The following is a 20,555-nucleotide window of genomic DNA, read 5'->3' as shown; positions in this document are numbered from 1 at the left end:
AGTTCCCATAGTCCATAGGGTGGGTGCGTGCTGCGTGCACGGTCGTCTGAAAGTTTTCCCTTAACAGCTCCCTTGGGTCGGCTGTGGAGCCCCCTGGAGTGGCACCTTCATGGCGCTCAATGTATGACCCTGCTGACCTGACCCCCCTTCAGTTCCTTCTTGCCAGCTATTCCGACAGAGGGGAAAGGAGGGTGGGTAGTGGAATGGATGTGAACAACACATCTCGAAGAACAACAGTTACGAGAAGGTGAGTAACCATTTTTTTTCTTCTTCAAGTGTTTGTTCACATCGACTCCAATCAGGTGACTCCCAAGCTCTCCCCCGGGGGTGGGGTCGGCATTAAGGTATTGCTGACTGGAGCACGACTCTGCTGAATGCCGCATCATCTCTGGAATGCTGGATGATAGGATAATGAAGGATAAACATATGCACCGATGACTGGTTGCCGCTCTGCAGATCTCCTGAATGGGGATCTAGGACAGGAAAGCTGCTGACGAGGCTTGTGCCCTTGTGAAGTGTGCTGTAATAGCCGAGGCTGGGACCTTAGCCAGCTCGTAGCATGTGCAGATGCAGTCTGTGAACCAGGAAGAAATGCATTGGGAAGAGACCAGGAGCACTTTCATCCGGTCTGCCACCGCAAGGAACAGCTGGTTCGATTTTCTGAAAGGCTTAGTGCGCTCAATGTAGATTAGAAAACTATGGGCTAAAGAAGAAAACTAAGGGAAGCACTTGCAAGGCAAGTGAATGCAGTTCCAATGGCCATTACGGATGGTAAGAAGGAACTGAAGGGGGGTCGGGTTGGCAGGGTCATATATTGAGCGCCATGAAGGCGCCACTCCAGGGGGCTCCACAGTCGACCCGACGGGAGCTGCTAAGGGAAAACTTTCCGATGACTGTGCACACGATGCATGCACACCCTGATTGGAATCGATATGAACAATCACTTGAAGAAGAATTTTCCATCTCCCAGCAAGAGACTCAGAAAGGCCTTTTCTCAGCTCAATATTCTATCATTCATCTGGGCTGATTGGTGCGGCAGGTCCTCTGGGCCCTCAGCTAGGACACCGCCTCACAGATGGATGTTTTGAACGCACACAAATACAATTTTCAGAAGCACCTGAGGAACATGGGAGCCTAAAATTCCATTTTCATAAGTGACTCTGGAACTTCGGAGCCTGAGTCATATAGGTGCTTTTGAAAATGTTACTCATCATGTTTTAAATATTTGTGTTGTTTTCTATTCCATAAATTATCTTGCTCACATTTCCCTTCTTCTCCTCCTCATTTTACCCTTTCAGTATATTCCTTCAACCAGCTCTCTCTATGCTAGTGTGTCCATGTTGAAGGTCTACCCTTCCTATCATCTACCCTACACCACGTTGCTGTCCATATCTCCAAATGTGAGGATCAGCTCTTTTCTTCTGGGTATTGGATCCTCTATAGCAAAGAGGAATAAAGACAAACTTTATCTTGCGTGATAAGGTTTTTCTTCACTTGAATTGGAAGTACCAGGAGTTCTACAAAGCTTTGAAAAGACCCATCGGCCCGAGCACCCAACATCCAGAATGTGCATGGATGTCACCAGGTGGCAGCACGGAAAGATTCCACCTGCTGGACTCTCTCCCATTGGTGTCTCATACAAACTAAGGAGACAGAAGATGTTGCTTCAGATGGCCTGGAACCAGGGAAAGGTATGTTCATTCATAGCACAAATTCTTTACACTCTACTGAACTCTTTCTAGAACTTCCTCAATGTACAGGTCCTTCAGAAAGAGCAATGCTAACACAGCACAGAGGATGGAAACCCTGCCTTTGTACATATCTGTTAAGACCTGTGGTGTAGAAATTCCTCAGTCGCATATAACAATCCCCAGTAGTTCTGCTTGTCTAGATGGTTCTGTCCTTTCTCCAGTTTTGGAGAGCTATGTACATATGGGATTGGACCCACTTCCTAGTGAGATACATCATCTACTGGACCCTTTTCACAGCATTACCCCCCATCCACACCCCCCAGGTAAAGTTTATTTTTCCCAGCCAGAGATCAGAAGCAGAAAATACATACAGCCACAATGAGGAAATCCAGCCAGCACCAGGCATTGGTGAAGAACTTGACGAATCCGTAGGCGCACCATTTCAGCAACATCTCCAGAATGAAAATATAGGTGAAGACCTTGTCTGCGTACTCCAGCATGGTCCGGATGGTCTTTCTCTGTTCTATGTAAATATCCTCAAAGGCCTGGGAAATAATCAAATGACATAAGACTTGCCACTGAATGTGCAGCAAACCAGCAGCTTATTTAAACTAGGGTAAGCTGCACCAGTGGGAGTCATTTTTTACACCAATGCAGCACATTTGCACTGGTGCAAAGAAGTCCAGTGTAGACAAGTCCATGGAACTCAGGCAGCTAAGTGAGGGACAGTTTTTCAGAAGTGCTCAGCACCCAGGGTCTCCTATTGGGATGCTTACAGATTTTCAAAACAGCTCAGCTCTCAACATGCACCTAGTGTGCTGAGCTCTTCTGAAATCTTTCCATTTATTTTGATACCTAAATGGGAGCCGAGCGCTTAATCAATCAATCAATCAGGCTCTAGTTGTGGGTGCAGAGACCTTCTGAACATTCTGGCCAAAGGTACTAAAGAGAAGCTGGAGCAGCACAGGAATTCTGTTGTACTAGGAATTTGCTGCTGAAATGTACCGCATTTTTTCATTCACTGTATAGCACAATCCACTAAATACCCAAGAAGCTGATTCGGATCAAAGATCTGGGAAAAAATTAGATGAGGTCTTTCACTGGTAGGAGAACGTCAGCCTCTAGAAACATGGCTGCTGCGTCACAACCATGCATCCCAGTTTGCACCCACACAGTGCCTCCGATCTGAAGGTCTCCAGGAGCTGTACAACTGTTAAAGAAAGTATCGCTATCCCTACAGCGCAATGGGCAAATTAAGGCCCAGAGAGGTGAAGTGGTTTTGCCAACGGTCACTCACTGAGTTGTGGCAAAGCAAGGATTAGAACTCAGATTTCAAGGCTCCTAGTTTTGCATCTTACTTTAAGTTAGGTTGGAAAACCTTCAGGGCAGGGACCATGTCTCGCTAGGTTTTTGTACAGCACCTAGCACAAAGGGGGCCCATTGCAATACAAATAATTAATAATAAATCACAAGTCTATCCTTCATTCCCCAACTTGTCCAAGGAGAGATGGCTTTCCCCCACCAAAACGCCCAGAAATAGCTCTCAGTACACTAGGAGAAGAGCCCCAGGATAATGTAATTTGGCTTCACAGACTTCCAAAACTCACTTACCAGGGCTCCACTGCTCAATAGGATCATGAAGATGATGAAAGTCTCGAACCAGTTGTGCTCCACAATCAGAAAGCAGGTCTTCCTCAAGGTCCACCAGGATTTGCCCAGCCCATCTTCAATACTGACCTGACAGCACTTAAAGCGCTGCACACAACCTGCATGGGGGCAGCGCAGAAAAGAGTGAGTGTGAGAGGATGTTTATGGGGGTTGGGAGACGGGGTATTGTAAGAACAGAAGGGTCTTTGCATAAAAGTGACTTTGCTCCTCTAGAGTCTTAAACTGGTTGCATTTCAGTTAAAAGTAAAATGTATCCACCCATCTTCCAGGTCCTTATGCTAATTCCGGTCACTGTAGTATCTGAATGACTGGCTTTACATCAGTCAGTTTAAAATAATTATACTCAGCGAGGGAGCCACACTTAACCAGAAAGCAACAGAGAGAGAACTCACTGATAAAATCACCTCAAACCATTTAAAATACCTTTGCTATGGGAATTATTCTACCAAATCAGTGGCCATGTAGGACTTCATGATGGCTCTGTCAAACATTGTGGCCATCAGTATCTTCACAGCAGCAGCAATAAAACCCAAATTCTCTTCCTTCAAAATCCCTGGTGCCAGCCACTTTCACTGATATAGAACCTTCCTTAGCTCTTAACAATCTAGACAGTGGCAACAACAGCTGGTCTCCAAAGGCCTAAATCCTGCAAATCCTTAGTGTGACTATAATTTACTCATGTCCGCAGAACTTGGGATCTTTAAGAATCCCTAGCTGTCATCCAGCCCCAGACCTAAACCCTAGGCTAAGCCTAAACTAGATATGGGTCACAACACCAACTCAGAGGCCCATAGTTACATCTGTGCTTAACTCACCTTCTGTGAAGCATGCATCTGGGTCCAGATATTCTTCTGGTGCCTCCACAGGGACTTCCTCTACCTCTGGCTTTATATCAATGGTGCTGCCCTCAGAAGAGCTGGTATCATCCAGTTTCTTTAACACAAAAAGAACCCCCAACAACCACCTCAGTCAGGTAAACCCAAAGATTAAATTTCACGGCAACTCTACATGGGACGTAGCTCCTTAGCAGAGGAAACTAACCATTTGCCCACCAAATCTGTCTCAAAGAAAATCTATTTCCTGGCTGTTGCCAGGATGGTCTGGGGGACACCCTGTGAATTAGGCATTCTGATTAGGATATTTAGTCATCAGTTTTCAAGTTAAAAATCTTAAGGATTGCAGTGCAGATAGGGAATCAAATCTGAACTTTTGCAATTTTTTGTAGGGGTGGGAATCACATTTCAGACCCATCTTTACCCCTTAAAATGCAATATTATAGTGACTGAATGGCAGTGCATGAACACACGACAATTATTACAACAATGATAAACATTTAGGCCATGTGTGATATCTTCCATGTTAGGACCACAAACCACTTTACAGAAGATAGTTATTGAATCCTTAACCACCAACTACTGTGAACTGATGGTAGTCTCCCAATTTAATGACAGGGAAACCGAGGCAGAGAGGTGCTGTTCCTTGCCTAAGATCACATAGGGCAATCTATGACACTGGCAAGAATATAACCCAGATGCCTTGACACCGAGTCCTATGCATCAGCCAGAAAGCTATCTTTCCCCTGTAGCCAAATTTTTCCTTCTTCATTTAATTCACTGCAGGTGACACACCCAATGTTAAACTGACACTGCACTTGATCTTAGCCACAAGGCCAAGAGAAACACATCAATGATAGGACAATAAAAACATGTTGATAATGGCTGAACATTTGAATCTAAGCGCTATCCCTATTTTATAGCAGAGGAGAGTGCAATACAGAGATTAGACTGTAAACTCCTTAAGGCAGGGACTGTCTTCTACTCTGCCCAACGTAATAGAACTTCTATAGACCCCTGTACTATAATGAATAATGAATTATGCCCCCCCCCGCCCCCTCCCCAGATTGCACCGGAACAATCTGTGGAAGAGCTGTTTGTAAGCATCTACTTGTTGCCTCATGTCTTATACTTGGGGTTGTAAATTCCTTGGGGCAGGGACTGACTTTTTGTTTTGTGTTTCTATGGGGATTAGCACATTGGGGTCCTGATCCATGACTGGAGCTCCTAGGCATGATCACAGTACAAATTAACAACAAAAGCAGGGAACAGAATTCAGTCTCCCCAGCTGCTAAATCCTGTGCCTGAGCCATGAGACCAGCCTTCCTTCCCTTGCAATGCTTCTCTCTCAGTAGAAGTTACCTGCAGCTGTGAAATGGACATGTGGTTAATGCAAATATTGAGCATCCATCCTACCTCCTTGCTGCCATTGGGATCTGTATCACTGCTGAAGTCTTCTGTGTTGAGGTTTTCGAAGTCTGACTCACCCACGGCAATGGGTACCCGAACGGTGAGATTGGGATTATTGATAAAGGACATGTGGTCTTCGTCTATGATGTATTTCTCCACACTGCTCCCAATCCCACTGGTGGTGCCATTGCCATTCTTTTGATAATCAATGTCCCTGTTGATATCAGCCCCTGTGTGGTTAGCGATGCAGTTCACCTTCTTTTCATACAACTCATCCAAGGGTTTGACCTCATCCCCCTCTCTCTGCTTGAAATGCGCTTGCATGAACTCATGTGCTTTCGCCTTGATCCAGGCGATTCCCTGCTTGATGCGAATGACTGCTATTTGTAGGTTGTTCATCTCCCCATCATCATCAGTCGCTGCTAAGTTATCTGCACTGAAAGAGCTCAGCAGCAAGGCCAAGAACAGGTTCAACACCTGAAGGAGAAGAGGTCACGTTTGGCAGAGCTCGGACATGGTGCCGACATACTACGGCAAAGCTGCATATGAGCATTTAGCCACCGACACTAATGGGAGCTACACCAAAAAACAATGCTGGTACCCGATAAATCTATTGACAAAACCACAACTTAAAACACCAAGGCCCCAATCCTGCAATAGCTCCGTGCATGGGAGCCCTCGGCAGCATGCACCCCCTTGGAATCAGTGAGGCTCGGTGCATGTGCAGGGTAGCCCTGCATGCAGCTCATTGCAGGACTGGGGTTCAAGGTATAAAAGTTAGGGATGGGCCCTGAGCTGCCAAGTTCCAAGAGATTTAGATCTAGAATTGTGGTTTGGTCCCATCTCACACTCAAAGGGAGTGTATTAAAACTAAGCACTTGAACCGTCACTGCCTTGGCCTAAGTCTCTGCCCGTGTCTATTTCCAGCCCCTAGAACAAAGCAAAGAAGAGGACTTCCTCTGTCAAGACCCTTTGCTGGCACAAGTCCTTGCAGGGGAAGTCCACGAGGAGTCTCTTGCTGGCTGCTTTAAGACACGATGAGTATTTCCATTGGTCTGTCCTTGGTCTTTCCTCCCACCCCCCATCAACTTTTCCATAGAATTTAAGGCAAGAAGGGCTCATCATGGCCACCTCCTGCATAACAGGCCATGCAGTTTCACCCCCTGATCTTCATCCAGCCTACATTTATGACTGAGCTAGAGCACAGTTTTTAGAAAGAAAATTCCCAATCTTGATTCAGAGACTTTAAAAAGACTTTGGGGCCCTTCCCTTGCTTTCCCCTCCTTCCCCTCTATCATTTAGTTTTAGCAGGAAAACTGGGTTTTCTTCTCGTCAAATTCCTTTAGCCCATCACACCATGTGTGGGTCAATCTCCTTTGACTGATAGTTTTGTGCCACTGGCTTTTATAACAGAGTAGCTGGATGCTTTTGTGGTGGGCACCCAATGAGGTCCTGATGCTGCAAAGCATTTAAGCATGGAGCTGTCTTATCAAATTCATATTCACATGCTTAAAATTAAGCAAATGCTTAAATGCTTTGCTGGATTGGCACATAAATGGGTTAAAGTAGTAAAATACTACTTTGAGATCACAGTGCCATCACCAACAATTTAAATATTAACAGATTTCAGGATGAACTGACATTTGAGGGCTAATTTATCCTTTTACCTACTTACTTCATAGGGAGTTTAGGAAGTAATTCTGGATACAACCTCATATATTAAACATAGGGCTGCGGTGCAAAATTGTTTAAAAAATTATTTGAAAACTTGTTTTGGGTGATTTAAAAATGGGGTTGAGGTCAGGAGGAGTGGGGAGTTGTCTGAAATTTTGTGAAACAGGGTTTTCACTCTAGTATGTGAAAATTCACATTTTTGAATGATTGATGTAAAAACTGATTTTTATCCAAAATTTAAAGTTTTTCTTCTTTCATAAAGCAGGGCCATTTTCACCACAAGATCTCAAAGCACTTTATAAACATTTAATTAAACCTCACAGCAGCCCTATGAGGCAGACATGTATTTACTACACCAGTTTTACAAATGGGTAAATGGAGGACCAAATTCTACTCCCACTTACACTGGTTTAAATCCAGACTAATCTGGAGTTACAGCAAGGTAAGTGAGAGCAGACTTTGGGGGCAGAGAGGTTAAAGTCCATATTTTCAAACGTGGGCTTTAAGGCCCCAATCATGCAAACAAGTATGCACATGCTTAACCTTGCAGAATCAGGGCTTAACCTTGGGTGCCCGACTTTAGGAACCTACTGCCAGAAGCGCTAAGCCCCCCAAGTTCCAACATGAAGTCAATGAGAGCTGCAGCCGCTCAAGACCTCTGAACAGGAGTCACAAGGGTCTCTAAAGCTGGGCATCCAGAATTAGAGGCCTAAATGATTTGTACCCAAGGCCACACAAAGTCCATGGTAGAGCCTGGAATAGAACAAGAGTCCCCAGTGGCAGTCCTGTGGTCTCACCACTGCCTCCCCACCCACAAGCAATCAATAAGACAATAAGCAAATCATTTACTGACCACCAAATTCCCGATGACCATGACCATCATGAAGACAATCAAGCACATGGCCTGTCCTGCCACTTCCATACAATCCCACATAGTCTCAATCCACTCCCCACACAGCACACGGAAGACAATAAGGAAGGAGTGGAAGAAATCGTGCATGTGCCATCGGGGCAGCACACACTCCACGTTGATCTTGCAGACACATTCCTTGTAGCTCTTGCCAAAGAGCTGCATGCCCACCACAGCAAAGATGAACACGATGATGGCCAGCACCAAGGTCAGGTTTCCCAAGGCACCCACTGAGTTACCAATGATTTTTATCAGCATGTTCAGAGTGGGCCAGGACTTCGCCAGCTTGAAGACTCTCAGCTACATAAAGAAACCAAAAACAAAGAGATACAAACAACACTTAATTCATCTTCTTCTAAAACAAACAGACAAATCCACAGAGAAATCATTATGGTGACAAGTCCTAGATTCTAAGGGATGCGGACCTCAGACCTCTACCACTGAAGTTAATGGGAGTGGACGATGCTCAGCAGCTCTCTGAATTTGGCCTTGTATGTTTTATATTAAATTCCCCTCACACCCTAAATTAATTTCATGTTTGAAAAGAAAAAAAATCAAGTTTCCTTCTTGCTTAACAAACTCTTGAGTGATGGATGAAATGAACCACATGAAAATCAGGTGCCCAAAGGTTAAGATCTTTTTATAAATGCCTTTCAGTCTTACCCCTGGGCAAGAAGGGCCTGATATCCCCAAGTGCTCAGCGCTCATAACGGGGGCCAGATTTCCAAAGAGCTCATCTTCCAATTAGGCCTCTGAATAATTGGCCAAACTTTCAAAAGCTGAATTTAAGTGTCACAATGGCAGCTGCTAAGCACTGAATTTTTTGGACAATCTGGCCCCATTTGGGCATGTTGAGCATCACGCTGAGCCTGCTGGACCCCAGGCCTTTCAAACATTTGGCCCTACCACCGGGGCCCAGTTTTCAAACGTTCTGAGCACCCCTAACTCTAGATTAAACTGCTGGAGGCTACTGGTGCTCAACACTTCTGAAAATCAGGCCCTAACATGCCAATTATCTCACTTTGCTACAGCGTAACATACACCCAGCCAGGACTGCCTTTTGGTAGTTTGTTTTTAGTCCTCTGGACAACTGAAGACTGCCTCTGAACAAAGTACATGGCCCAGGCTAGAATGGACTTTTTATTTTGTTTTAATGCCAAGCTAAGAACCTTATACTCAAGTGGACCCTTCAAACGCTATCCTTCCCCTGCCAACATGCAGCTGAGCCACCTCATTCTCATGCAACACAAGAGCTGAGTGGATTCAGTACCCTTCCATTCTCAGTCATTTATGCACAATGATGTGAATGGATTGGGGGGGAGGGACAGAAGTCTAAGGCTATGTCTACACTACGCAGCTTTTAGTGACACAGTTGTGCCACTACAGCCATGCCGCTAAAAGGCGCGCAGTGTAGCCACTGTTTGCTGTCTCTCCTGCCGACAAAGCGCTGTTCACACTGGCGCTTGTGGTCGACAAAACTTTTGTCTTTCGGGGTGTGTGTGTGTGTGTTTTTTTAACACCTCTGAACGACAAAAGTTTTGTCTTTCACTTGCCAGTGTAAATATAGCCTAAGAAACCTGCATCAAAAGACAAGGAAGATTCAGCAAAGGACAATTCACAATTACCAGCCACCACTTCACTGCCTGCTAACTGGGGAGCTCCCATCGCTTTGACAGGAGGACCATGCACAGACAGCTTATAGAATTGGGCCCTGAAACAGCACTGTTAAAATATAAGAGCCGAATCTCATTCCCAGTGAAGCCAATTAGCAACATTCCCATGGATTTAGTTGCAAGCAGGATGAGGTCCTAATTCAGGAGAGCTGTATATAACCCTTATGGCCAGATCCTGGGAGATGACAACTCTCACGGACTTCAGTGGGACCTGCAGGTGCTCAGCTCCTGCCTACTGTTGCATGTGCAGGCCAACCGACACTGCTGGTTAGAATTTCCAGACTGGAGCGAAAGGTGCGCGTGTGTATCCATGTGTGGAATACACATAGGGAGCAGCACTCAAAGAAAAAAAATTTTTTTAAGGGAAACAACAACCCACAACCATAGAATCTCCCCCAAACAGAACCAATGAATATTTTTAACCAGAATAACTTATGTAAAAGATTTTCTAGTAGCTGCAAGACAAAAAACTTCAAAAAGAAATGGGAGAAATATGGAATACCAATCGGAAAGATCGCAGCACTGAAAGCCCTTCCACGTCTGCTAGACCCAGTTCCATTAAACTGAGGGAGACAATAAATCCATCAAAAATGTTCCAACCTTCTTGGAAATAATAGTAGGGGTCCATGGCTATGAGCTTCAGGAACATTTCTGCTGTGAAAATTCCAGTGAAAACCTGGAGTGTAAAGGAGACAAAAAGAGAGCACGCACACACGCGCCCACACACAGACACACAAACACACACACACACACACAAAGATTCTCCTTAGTTTGGTTTCAGACAATCAATAGACATCTCAAAGATAGGTTAACAGTGAACTAAGAATGGGGACCCTGCAATGCTCCTTGTACCAATTCAAATGCACTGCCATGGGCTTGCGTACAATGGGTTATTCCCTCCACTGGTGTAGCTGCGCTGGTGCAACCCTTACTGGCTTCCCTGGTAATCGTTATCATATCAAGACCTTACAGACAGATTTTCAGAAGTGATCGAAACTTTAGGGTCTCCAGCTATGGTCCAGGCTGGTGCCACCCCAATGACGTCAATATGAGCTTTGCCATCACTTTCAGTGCTCACAGGATCATGCCCTGAGGCAGGCACAGCCGGATCCTCAGCTGGCGTAAGCCAGCATAGCTCTGCTGATTTCGGTTATGTTCATCAGGCCCCGTAAGTGCTGACCATCTGCAGCTCCCACGGACTGCAATCAGAACTGCAGGTGCACAGAACCCCTGAAAGTCACCTCTGAAAATATCAGCCTTGCAAGTATTTGAGTCTGAGCCTGAGAGATGCCAAGCACCCACAAACCCTACTGATCTTCACATGAGCTGCAGAAGGAACTCTGCACCTCCTCCGGATCGGTCCCCTTTTAGAGCAATGAATCACTTAGTACAGTGCAGGAAAAAGTCATGGGACCATTGTGCAAAACCTGAGTAAAGGGTCTTTTGGGCAGGACACTGTACTCCTCCCTCTGAAGAGCACAGACACGCCCCCCATGCTCCTTGGTTGCTACAGCCTTAAGGCCATGGAGGCCTCTGCAGAGCATGTGTTCCCCATCAGTTTTGGGCATTGGTCAGTTGATCCGCAGAGCAGAGGAGCCACTGGGCTTCCTTTCTCTTCTTCCCATCCTCAACCCTCAACCCCTGCACTGACCAGAAAGACTGCTCATTGCACCGCCCAGGAGCAGCTGAATCGCGCCATTTGGGGCCCTTTGTGCCCACTGGAGAACGACAGAGAATTAGTCATTAGCCCTGTGCTCTGACCTTTGGCCTACAGCATTACTGGATCTCCCCTGCTCCTCCATCTCCTCCTGAAGCAACCCCCTTCTTACCTTACTGGTATGGGCCCTGCCTGGAAAGTCACTTAACCTGGAAGCCATTTCACCCACCACGTGGGCAGTCCACACTACAGCTGTGACCCTACTAATGTTTGCTGCCCAGAGGAAACATTTCCCTCATGGAATTCTGCTAGTAAGGCAGTAACTTAAGGTAGTAATTATTCATGGTAAGTCATGGCCCTTCTCTGCTAATTGCAGATACATTGCAGTTTAAACCATTCCTTGGGCAGCAGGATGGCTAATTATTAGTCAGCAACATGACTGCCCACAACACTGCTGTAGGGAGAGGGGAACTAACAGCAGACAGTCTAAATCACAAAGAGGGGAAGATGACATTCTGGAGTAAATAAGAGATTGGCAGATAGCATCTAACAGCACCCCCATCTCCCAACACCACAACAAGAATCTCCACTCTTCGTGAAACTACACACAAGTGCACAGAGTTAAAAAAAAGGGTGGTGCACTCTGGTCTAATAATAAAAATATCTAACTCTCATGTAGCGCTTTTCATCAGTAGATCTCAAAACACTTTGCAAAAGGAGGGCAACATTGTTATTCCCATTTTACAGATGGGGAAACGGAGGCACCAAGAACTAACTTTCCCAAGGTCACACAGCATGCCAGTGGGAATAGGACCCAGGTCTCCTGAGCCCCAGGCCAGTGCTCTCTCCTCTAGGAGGCACACGGCCTCCTTCTGATGAGTTGAAGTGTGATCATCATGGCAAAGAGACACCTTACCACTCCCCCTCCCCCTCCGGGCCTCATGCCTGCTGAGAGGCCGAGATCCCTTGGCAGCAGCACTCTCAGTGATGTAGGGTCAAGTCCCCTGCACTCCCTTTCCAGCTCATCTAGTGCTTTGTAGGCCCTATTCTACATCCACTGAAGCCAGTGTGAAAGACTTCCATTGACTTGAGTGGGCATTGGATCAGTCCCCCATCTGCATCTGCACTATAGAGGATCTTGCCACTCATTTCAGGCAGTGCCCAGATGTCTGGGAAAACGCACAGACCTTCTAAAAGAATATGGAAGGATCTGTGCACAGAAGGGTGACAGGACACTCTTGATAGCTAGTTCATTTACCCTTACTGTTATTTATTATTTGAATTATTATAAAAGTGAAACTGCTTGTCACTGTTAACACAAAGCCTCAGAGTTTAACAAACCCTCTGTACCCCTACAATATGTTTTTCCAAAGCACTCTTACCAGATTTCCTACAGTCAGAACGTCTTGAAACTCAGGGGTCATGGGATGGTGTTCCATCGCCATAAACAAAGTGTTCAGCACAATACAGATGGTAATGGCCAGGTCGACAAAGGGATCCATGACAATCATGTTCACTATCTCCTTCAGCCTGATCCAATGTGGGTGGCACTCCCAGATCAGGAAGGTGTTGGCAAATCTGTACCAACAGGGGGGACACTTCCTCTGGGACTCTTCCAACTCTGCAGTTACAAAACAAAATAGCAAAGAGTCAGGTCTTATCCTCCTAGATCTGTCTTAATGTGTTAACATGGCTCCAGTATCATTTCACTGCTCCCCTTGGCTATGTTGAATCCACCTTGTGTCTTTGCTATACTTTGCTTTAAGCTCTTTGGTGCAGAGAGTCTCTTTGCTGTATGTCTGTACTGTGCCCAATACTGTGGGGCTGGGGCGTCTAGGTGATCCCATAATACAAATTAAAATAATAATGGATCCCATAACTGTTTTACCCAAGAGCCCAACCTGTGGGTTTAGGCTGTGATTCAACAATCACTGCAGTTAACGGGCCTCCACACATTGGGCCCTCAGACCTCACCCAGGGCCGGCTCCAGGCACCAGGTATTTGGGGCGGCCACTCCGGAGAGGGGCGGCAGGTCGAGCTGTTCAGCGGCAATTCGGTGGACGGTCCCTCACTCCTGCTCGAAGCAAAGGACCTCCCGCCGAATTGCCGCCGCAGATCACGATCGCGGCTTTTTTTTTTTTTTTTTTTGGCTGCCTGGGGCGGCCAAAACCCTGGAGCCGGCCCTGACCTCACCTATATTGAAAGTTGCACCAGTTTAGCTAAAGATGCCATTTAAAACTATGCAACACAGTGGTGTGGACACACTTAGTTCAATTTAAAACCCGGCTTATATCAATGTAGTTTAACTCAGTAAAGAATCAATTTGGGATAAACTGATACAAGCCTGGCTTAAATCAAATTAAGAGCCTCTACGTAGAGTTTTGAATCAGTTTTTAAACCAATTTAAAATTTTGGTGAAATTTTGAACACAGCTAAGGCCTAACTGAGGTGGTGCATGACACAATGCGGCAAAAGGATTTAATCAGCCAGCAGCTGATTAAAATGAATGTTGTCCATTTAGAGAAAGCCAACATCAATGCAACACCCGTGCCTTAAGTGGGTTTATTAATTTAAGATATTTTTACATTTCTCCTGGAAACTTATGTAACTTTTTGCCCATACTTTGGCCTCCGGTTAGTCTATCCAAGCTGCACACAACTGTCCAAGGTGGTGGTTGTATTTTTGCTTGGGAAGGGAGGGGTGCTTTGGTGGATTTCTCCAACTCCAGTTCGTCTTTTGGTTGCTAAGAATATGGTTGCCTTGGTTTTCTGAAAGTTTAAAAAGAAAAAAAGGACCACAGCACTGGAGCTGTAGGAGTTTGTGCAGGAGGGAAGCCACACAGAAACCTTGCTCTATTTTCAAAGTATATATAATTTTCCTATATATTATTACAGGATCCTGTAAGAATCAGAGAACACCCCCCCACACACATACATCTGTCATTCTCAAACTCTTACAGCCTCTTGCAGAATATATTTGGAAATCAGCGTCATTTGCTCATCTCTATCTACGGCTTATTTCAGCATTTCTGTCACATTCAGGTCACTTTCTCTTGACAGCTGACATAGCCAAGATCTCAATGCAGTTCAGATCTCTCTATTCCTGGGCTTCAGGCAAAGGAGACTTTCTCCATTCCCCATAGGTGCAGAACACCTATACATTCAGATTGAGTGACAACTACAGTTTCCCTTTTGCACATTGTTATTGGAACCAGAACATACATCCGTGGTTTTCACTCCCCCACACCTGGGAGTATGAGAGTGTTTGAAGAGGTGCAAATTTAGGTGCAAACAAAATGCACAAGTACATACTTCTCCAGTGCTTAATTTGTAATGAAAGAGATGCCAGGGCTATGAACTGCCAAGCCTAGAGGTGCTGGCAAGCTGTGGCACAAATTAAGCACTGTACTTCTCTAAGGGAGGAATCACCACTAAGTTAAGCATCAATTCTTTGGTGCCTTCACAGCAGCTCAGCAGAAAAATCCATCTGCCTCCCTCTGCTCTGACCGCCAACCTCCATGGCTGCCTACAAGCAGTTGTGTTGCCCAGATCCCCTCCTTTAATGTCTTTCCACCAATCTCCTTAATGTATCAGTAATAAAGGGACTGGCCTTAATGTGATATGCATTGTTTTAAGGTAATAGCTATGTGTTGCATTGTTCGAAAGGGGAACAAATACAGCTGTGCAAAATGCTCAAAGCTTTCTAGCTCACAGTTTGGGGCTTGTTACAAAGCCACAACTTGGGGCCCAGTTCACAAGACTGAGCCATGGCTCAACAGAACCTGGAGGAATTTGTGGTTCTGAGTAGAAGCCAGGCAGAACTCCAGTTCCACACATCTCCCACCCAAAACACTGAAGTTTCAGTTGAGGGGAGGTTTGAAACTTATATGAATCCAAACAAGGGGGGAAAGGAAACCACAACCCCCCAAATTGTCACACTGATGCAGAAACAAACACATTGCTGCATGAGTCAAACTGGATGCAGAAACAACAGGGATCGAACCCACCATCCTTCAATTTCCTTCTAGTTACCAGCAATATGTCTTTTAGTTTCTCCAAGGCGGAAACAAGGGGGCACTAGGCACACACATAAACACATACATACACACTAAATTACATGGCATTGTGCACACCTTCTACAAGGGTATTAGTTACAACAGTCATTATACTGTTGGTTCGATCCTTTCTTCCATAGGATGCATTCAGTTGATCCATTGAGACCAAGAGAGACCCGGTAGGTTTCTTTTTAATTTCCACCTCGGTAGTACCCTGCAAAATTCACATGTCTAATTAGAACAGACTCTGGATCCGTCTGAAACTTTGCATACTGTCACGTTAGATAGATAGCACATGCACCCAAGGGAGAAAATAAGACAGGGTTTGTTTTTTTCCCAATACTGATGTCATTCCTTATTCAAGAGCCTGATGCTTTTATCTTACGTAACATTACGGACGCTGCTTCCTCAGGCTGCAGCAATAGTTTGCACTGCTTAAAAAAAATGTGGTTACTGGAAGCTTAGTATTTCCTAGATATTCTTAATGTAGAGCATTTTAATATTTAAGACCAACCAAAAGGATTTTAAAAATTGGCAATTTCTGCATAGCCCTTCGCTCCGCAAGAAGCCCAATTTAAATCAATGGGAGGAAGGGTAGGCTTGTTACTAATGTACTAACTGGGACACAGGAGATCTTGGGTCAGCACCTGGCACAATGGGTCCCTGATCTTGATTAATCTAGTCTCCTGCTCCAACCACTCAACTATATACTTTCCACACACCGCCCCTTAGAGCTAGAATTGAGACCAGGTGTCCTAGCTCCTTAGTTATATAGAAATTTCTAATGCAGACAATCCTCAAAGAGACAGAGTCAGAGAGAAATGTGGCAGTGTACCTGGGGGCATTGTGACATTAGTTTTTCCTGTATTCATACTGTCCATCTGTGTTAATGTTTGCTCTGGCTATTTATTTCACTCCCTTAGTTTCCATAAACAATGGCCAGACCAGAAATGAAGACTTTTCTTCTGCATGAGCACAAGGATTTGCAGCCTTAGAAAAACTACGGACTCTAAATATTAAAGAGCATTTGCACAGATTTTTCTGTGAATTTCACTTAGGTACAAAGCAGCATAAACTCCACATTTCTGCTAGTGCAACAGAGAGCACTGATGTTATTTTGTGTATTGTTACATCTACTGAAAACCAAATAAAGAGAAGTCATTTTTTACTTGAGCAACCAAAAAAAAGGGGGGTAGAGGGTGGGAAAAAGCATCAGTAATAAAGGGACTGGCCTGTGTTCAAATGCATTTGCAGTCATATGGCTGCATCTTGTGAACACAAGCACAACAAGGTGCTCACAAGTCAGGCAACTGTGCAACAATACAGCCTCATTTGGTCCCCAAATGTGGGATTATTTCAGTGCCCTGTATCTGAAAATTGGGGTCATGACAAGTGGTCAGCCCTTGGCAGCGCATTGAGAACAGGAGAGACCATCTCACATTCCAGCCCACTGAGAACAATGTGAGCTGCTGGTAATTAAGGACAGATTACAGTGCAAGGGCCCAGTGCTCTCAACTCCTATTCAAGTCAACAGCCAAAATCTGGATTTTGTTATACAAGACAGATGTCATCATTTCTTCGGCTTTGCTCCAGTAAAGGACTAATCTTACCCAATGGGAGCAAATCTAGGCCCAGAAATCTTTGTGTGCTACCAACGGTTTATTGCTTTGCCCTCAATATAGGAGTCTGCCATCAGTTGCTTGTGAAAAGAACATATGTACCTTAAACAGCCTTCTGTCTCCCTTTCTTAAGGAAATGAGATACTTACTCTATGAGTGACTAAGGTATCCTGCATAACCCATGTGATTCCTCAGTGGTCATGATGGTTAATTGGTATTTGCATTGTTTAACTACAGGTATAGCCAGTTATCAAAAAGAACTGCCAAGTAACCAGTGTATCCAGTATCACATAACACAGAAGTCTCTCTTCAGGTGTCTTTCATGCATTCGTCATGCTAATTACAATTTCTAATATTTCCATGCTGTGTTAGAAAAAGAACAAAATATTCAAACTACACATTATATTAACATGCTAACTGGGGAAGAAGGTAAGAACTAAAGTTTAACGTAACTAAGGAAGGGTCAATAAAGTCTCAAGGATGAATCAAGGATTAGAGGGTATTAATTTAGGTTGCAAAAATTTAAAAAAAAAAAAAAACTGCTTGGAATTTACGAACACCCTAACTGAATTTTCCCCAAAAGCTATTTTTTTTAGACAGCTCACAAATGATCTTGCTACCCTTTCTTTTTATCGAAGGCCAAACAATCCCTTCTAACTACCACATAATAGTACAGGTTCTCTCCTGCTTTCTAGACTAATTTGTTTTGTTGACATATTTTTAAATGAATTTTTTGACTGAAGTTCATTCAACCCTTTTATTTTAAAAGGTCACTGTCAAGAGAAAAATCAGATATTAAAAAAAATTCAAAGAAAAATTATTTTCCTCCATTGTGTTAAAAATTTCCCTTGTGGAAAAGTCCTGTAGAATTTGAGGGAGATTAAATCAATATGATTCAATAGATATCATCCTAAACAATTTATAGAATGTAAAGGCCCTGATTTGGCAACCTGAGCCAAACTGATGTACAGCAATGCGCATGACTGAACAGATCCATATGCATAAATCAGATTGCGGGATTGGGGCCTGATAATTATATTATGCTCTACGGTTCCATAGGCTGGTTTTAAAATTCTATCGCAAGATTGTCTTTGTTAAATTCTATAGGATTTCACACAGAAGGATGAGATGATTACAATGGAAGGATTTTAAAAATTAAATTAAGTTTACTTTCCAGCCATCTAAACTGATGGTTTCATTTTCTGCATTTCATTCCACTTGGGCAGTGAAACTAGACTGGTCAGAGTCTCTGCTCTATTTATAGTCAGTTTCACCTCCTGTTTCTCGTGAACTAATGCCATGATGGGAAAGTTTAAATCTAAAATGAAACTGTTTTCATTGAAATTATTTTCTTAATTCCATTAAAACATTTCTTTCTTACTAGGTTTTGTAATATATATTACAAAAAAGAACAAAACCTATATTTTGGATCTAAATTACTTGACAGTGTTTCCTTTTAAGCCTCATATTTCACCTGGATTCCCCTTCTCATAGGTCTGATCTTCCCCAAAGCTGTCACTCATGGTGCCTGATTTGGTTCTTTGTTTGAAATTGCTCTCTCACTCTCTCGTTCCTTCACTTCTAGGACCCCAATCCTGCAAGCTGGTCCAGGCAGGAGTGTGGCTCCCAAAAGCTGCTCCACTTACCCACTGAAGTTCATGGAACTCCTTAGGAGTGTACAGAAGTAAGAGTTTGTTCCACCTAGAACTGACTGCAGGATCGTGGCCTTCGAATGTAAAAATTCTCTGCCCTGTTTAAATTTGTTTTTAAAATTATTCCTCCATAAAGGATTTTTCTTTTAAATTTGGTGGGATTTTAAAAATTTCTCTGCCTTTTATTTCCCTTTAAATTCCCAAATAACATTCCTCAGTTGTGGAGAAACTTTCCAGCAAATCTTGGTCTATTTCCCCTCCCACACCTCTGAAAAAAATTGTTCCTAAGAATTGCCATGACAAATGGCAGGTTTATTATATCCTTAATGAAAACCTCAATTCCAAGCCCTTTTTCCCCCCCCAGGAAGCCAGGAGGCAGATGTGGGTTAGTAGGTTACTACAAGAAGAAAGGAAGGGAGTAACTGAAGCATGGCAGTCTTTGAATCCAATACAGACTATATAGTCTGTGGTTAGACAAACCAATTTTCATTCCATCAGGGTGTCCATTTGGCTTGGAGGGCGGCATACAGGAAAGCAGGAAAGGGCAGACCGCCATGCCTAGACTATCTACTCATTGACTTCCTTACACTGTCATCGGTAGCTGCCTTATTTATTTTCACCTCAGGCAGAAGGCGTCCCATGGGCCTATTGGATGCTGGGCCGCCAATAAGGGACACCACGCCATTACAATCCACTGTGCTATTCCTTTTCACGTTCCGGCGGATGCTGGGAAAGATCCGTGAGGACCGGCTGCCCTGGCTGTAGCCACTGTAGCCGCTGTAGCTGCTTCTCCGTTCCCGGCCACGGAAGGGGATGAAAAGGGAATCTCTCCTGCCTTCGCTCTCCTCCACCGTGCTGTGCTCGTCATCAGCAAATTCGTTCTCTGAACCTGGATCACGGAAGCGCCCTCTGAAGCTGAAGATGCTGCTCTTGCTGTTGTGCCGGGAGAGGAACGGGGAGCCTGGGATGCTGAGAAGGGACTGAGAGGGAGAAGAGAAAGAACAGCGATGGTGTGAATGATAGAGAGAAAAGAGATCACAGAAGGCCACTCTCATCCCTGGATCTTGGCCCATCCATTCACACTGGACAAGTCAGTGCAATTGTCAGTTTGGTACAAATGGACTCACTACTGTTCTTAAAGGGTAGTTACCTGCATTCCATAAACCACATCACTTAAACTGAAAGCTCTTTGGGACAGAGAGTGCCTTTTTGTTCTGGTCTGTACAGTGCCCGGCATAGAATCATAGAACTGGAAGGGACCTCGAGAGGTCATCTAGTCCAGTCCTCTGCACTTGTGGGGGGAGGAATAGCTCAGCGGTTTGAGCATTGGCCTGCTAAACCCAGGGTTGTGAGTTCAATCCTTAAGGGGGCCACTTAGGGATCTGGGGCAAAAATCTGTCTGGGGATTGGCCCTGCTTTGAGCAGGGGGTTGGACTAGATAACCTTCTGAGGTACCTTCCAACCCTGATATTCTATGATTTCACAAATGAAATGCCATTTTAAATTTGGGGAGAGGGATAGCTCAGTGGTTTGAGCATTGGCCTGCTAAACCCAGGGTTGTGAGTTCAATTCTTGAGGGGACCACTTAGGGATCGGGGGCAAAATCAGTACTTGGTCCTGCTAGTGAAGGCAGGGGGCTGGACTCAATGACCTTTCAAGGTCCCTTCCAGTTCTAGGAGATAGTCTTAAATAAATAAATGGAGATATCCTAATT

The 20,555-nt window shown here is 44.6% G+C and overlaps 1 protein-coding gene across 5 annotated transcripts in view; it reads right to left on the bottom strand.

Moving 5' to 3' along the window:
- Positions 1–20,555, bottom strand: part of SCN8A (sodium voltage-gated channel alpha subunit 8) — a 112,652-nt gene that overhangs the window by 19,640 nt on the left and 72,457 nt on the right. For 3 of the 5 annotated variants that reach the window (XM_065576476.1, XM_065576479.1, XM_065576478.1), the window contains 9 exons: positions 19,429–19,821; positions 15,649–15,784; positions 12,899–13,137; positions 10,362–10,535; positions 8,130–8,486; positions 5,609–6,079; positions 4,175–4,292; positions 3,303–3,457; positions 2,063–2,236 (listed from right to left, as the gene is read on the bottom strand). In XM_065576476.1, coding sequence (XP_065432548.1) covers positions 2,063–2,236; positions 3,303–3,457; positions 4,175–4,292; positions 5,609–6,079; positions 8,130–8,486; positions 10,362–10,535; positions 12,899–13,137; positions 15,649–15,784; positions 19,429–19,821 — 2,217 coding nt within the window. The remainder of the gene's footprint in view (positions 1–2,062; positions 2,237–3,302; positions 3,458–4,174; positions 4,293–5,608; positions 6,080–8,129; positions 8,487–10,361; positions 10,536–12,898; positions 13,138–15,648; positions 15,785–19,428; positions 19,822–20,555) is intronic. The other 2 variants (XM_008173858.3, XM_042857397.2) reach the window with 1 other exon arrangement.

Source organism: Chrysemys picta, chromosome 22 (assembly GCF_011386835.1).
Source record: "Chrysemys picta bellii isolate R12L10 chromosome 22, ASM1138683v2, whole genome shotgun sequence".
NCBI classification, from domain to species: domain Eukaryota; kingdom Metazoa; phylum Chordata; order Testudines; family Emydidae; genus Chrysemys; species Chrysemys picta.
Note: the sequence above shows the minus strand (reverse complement) of the source record. Positions and strands in the feature narration are given on the sequence as shown.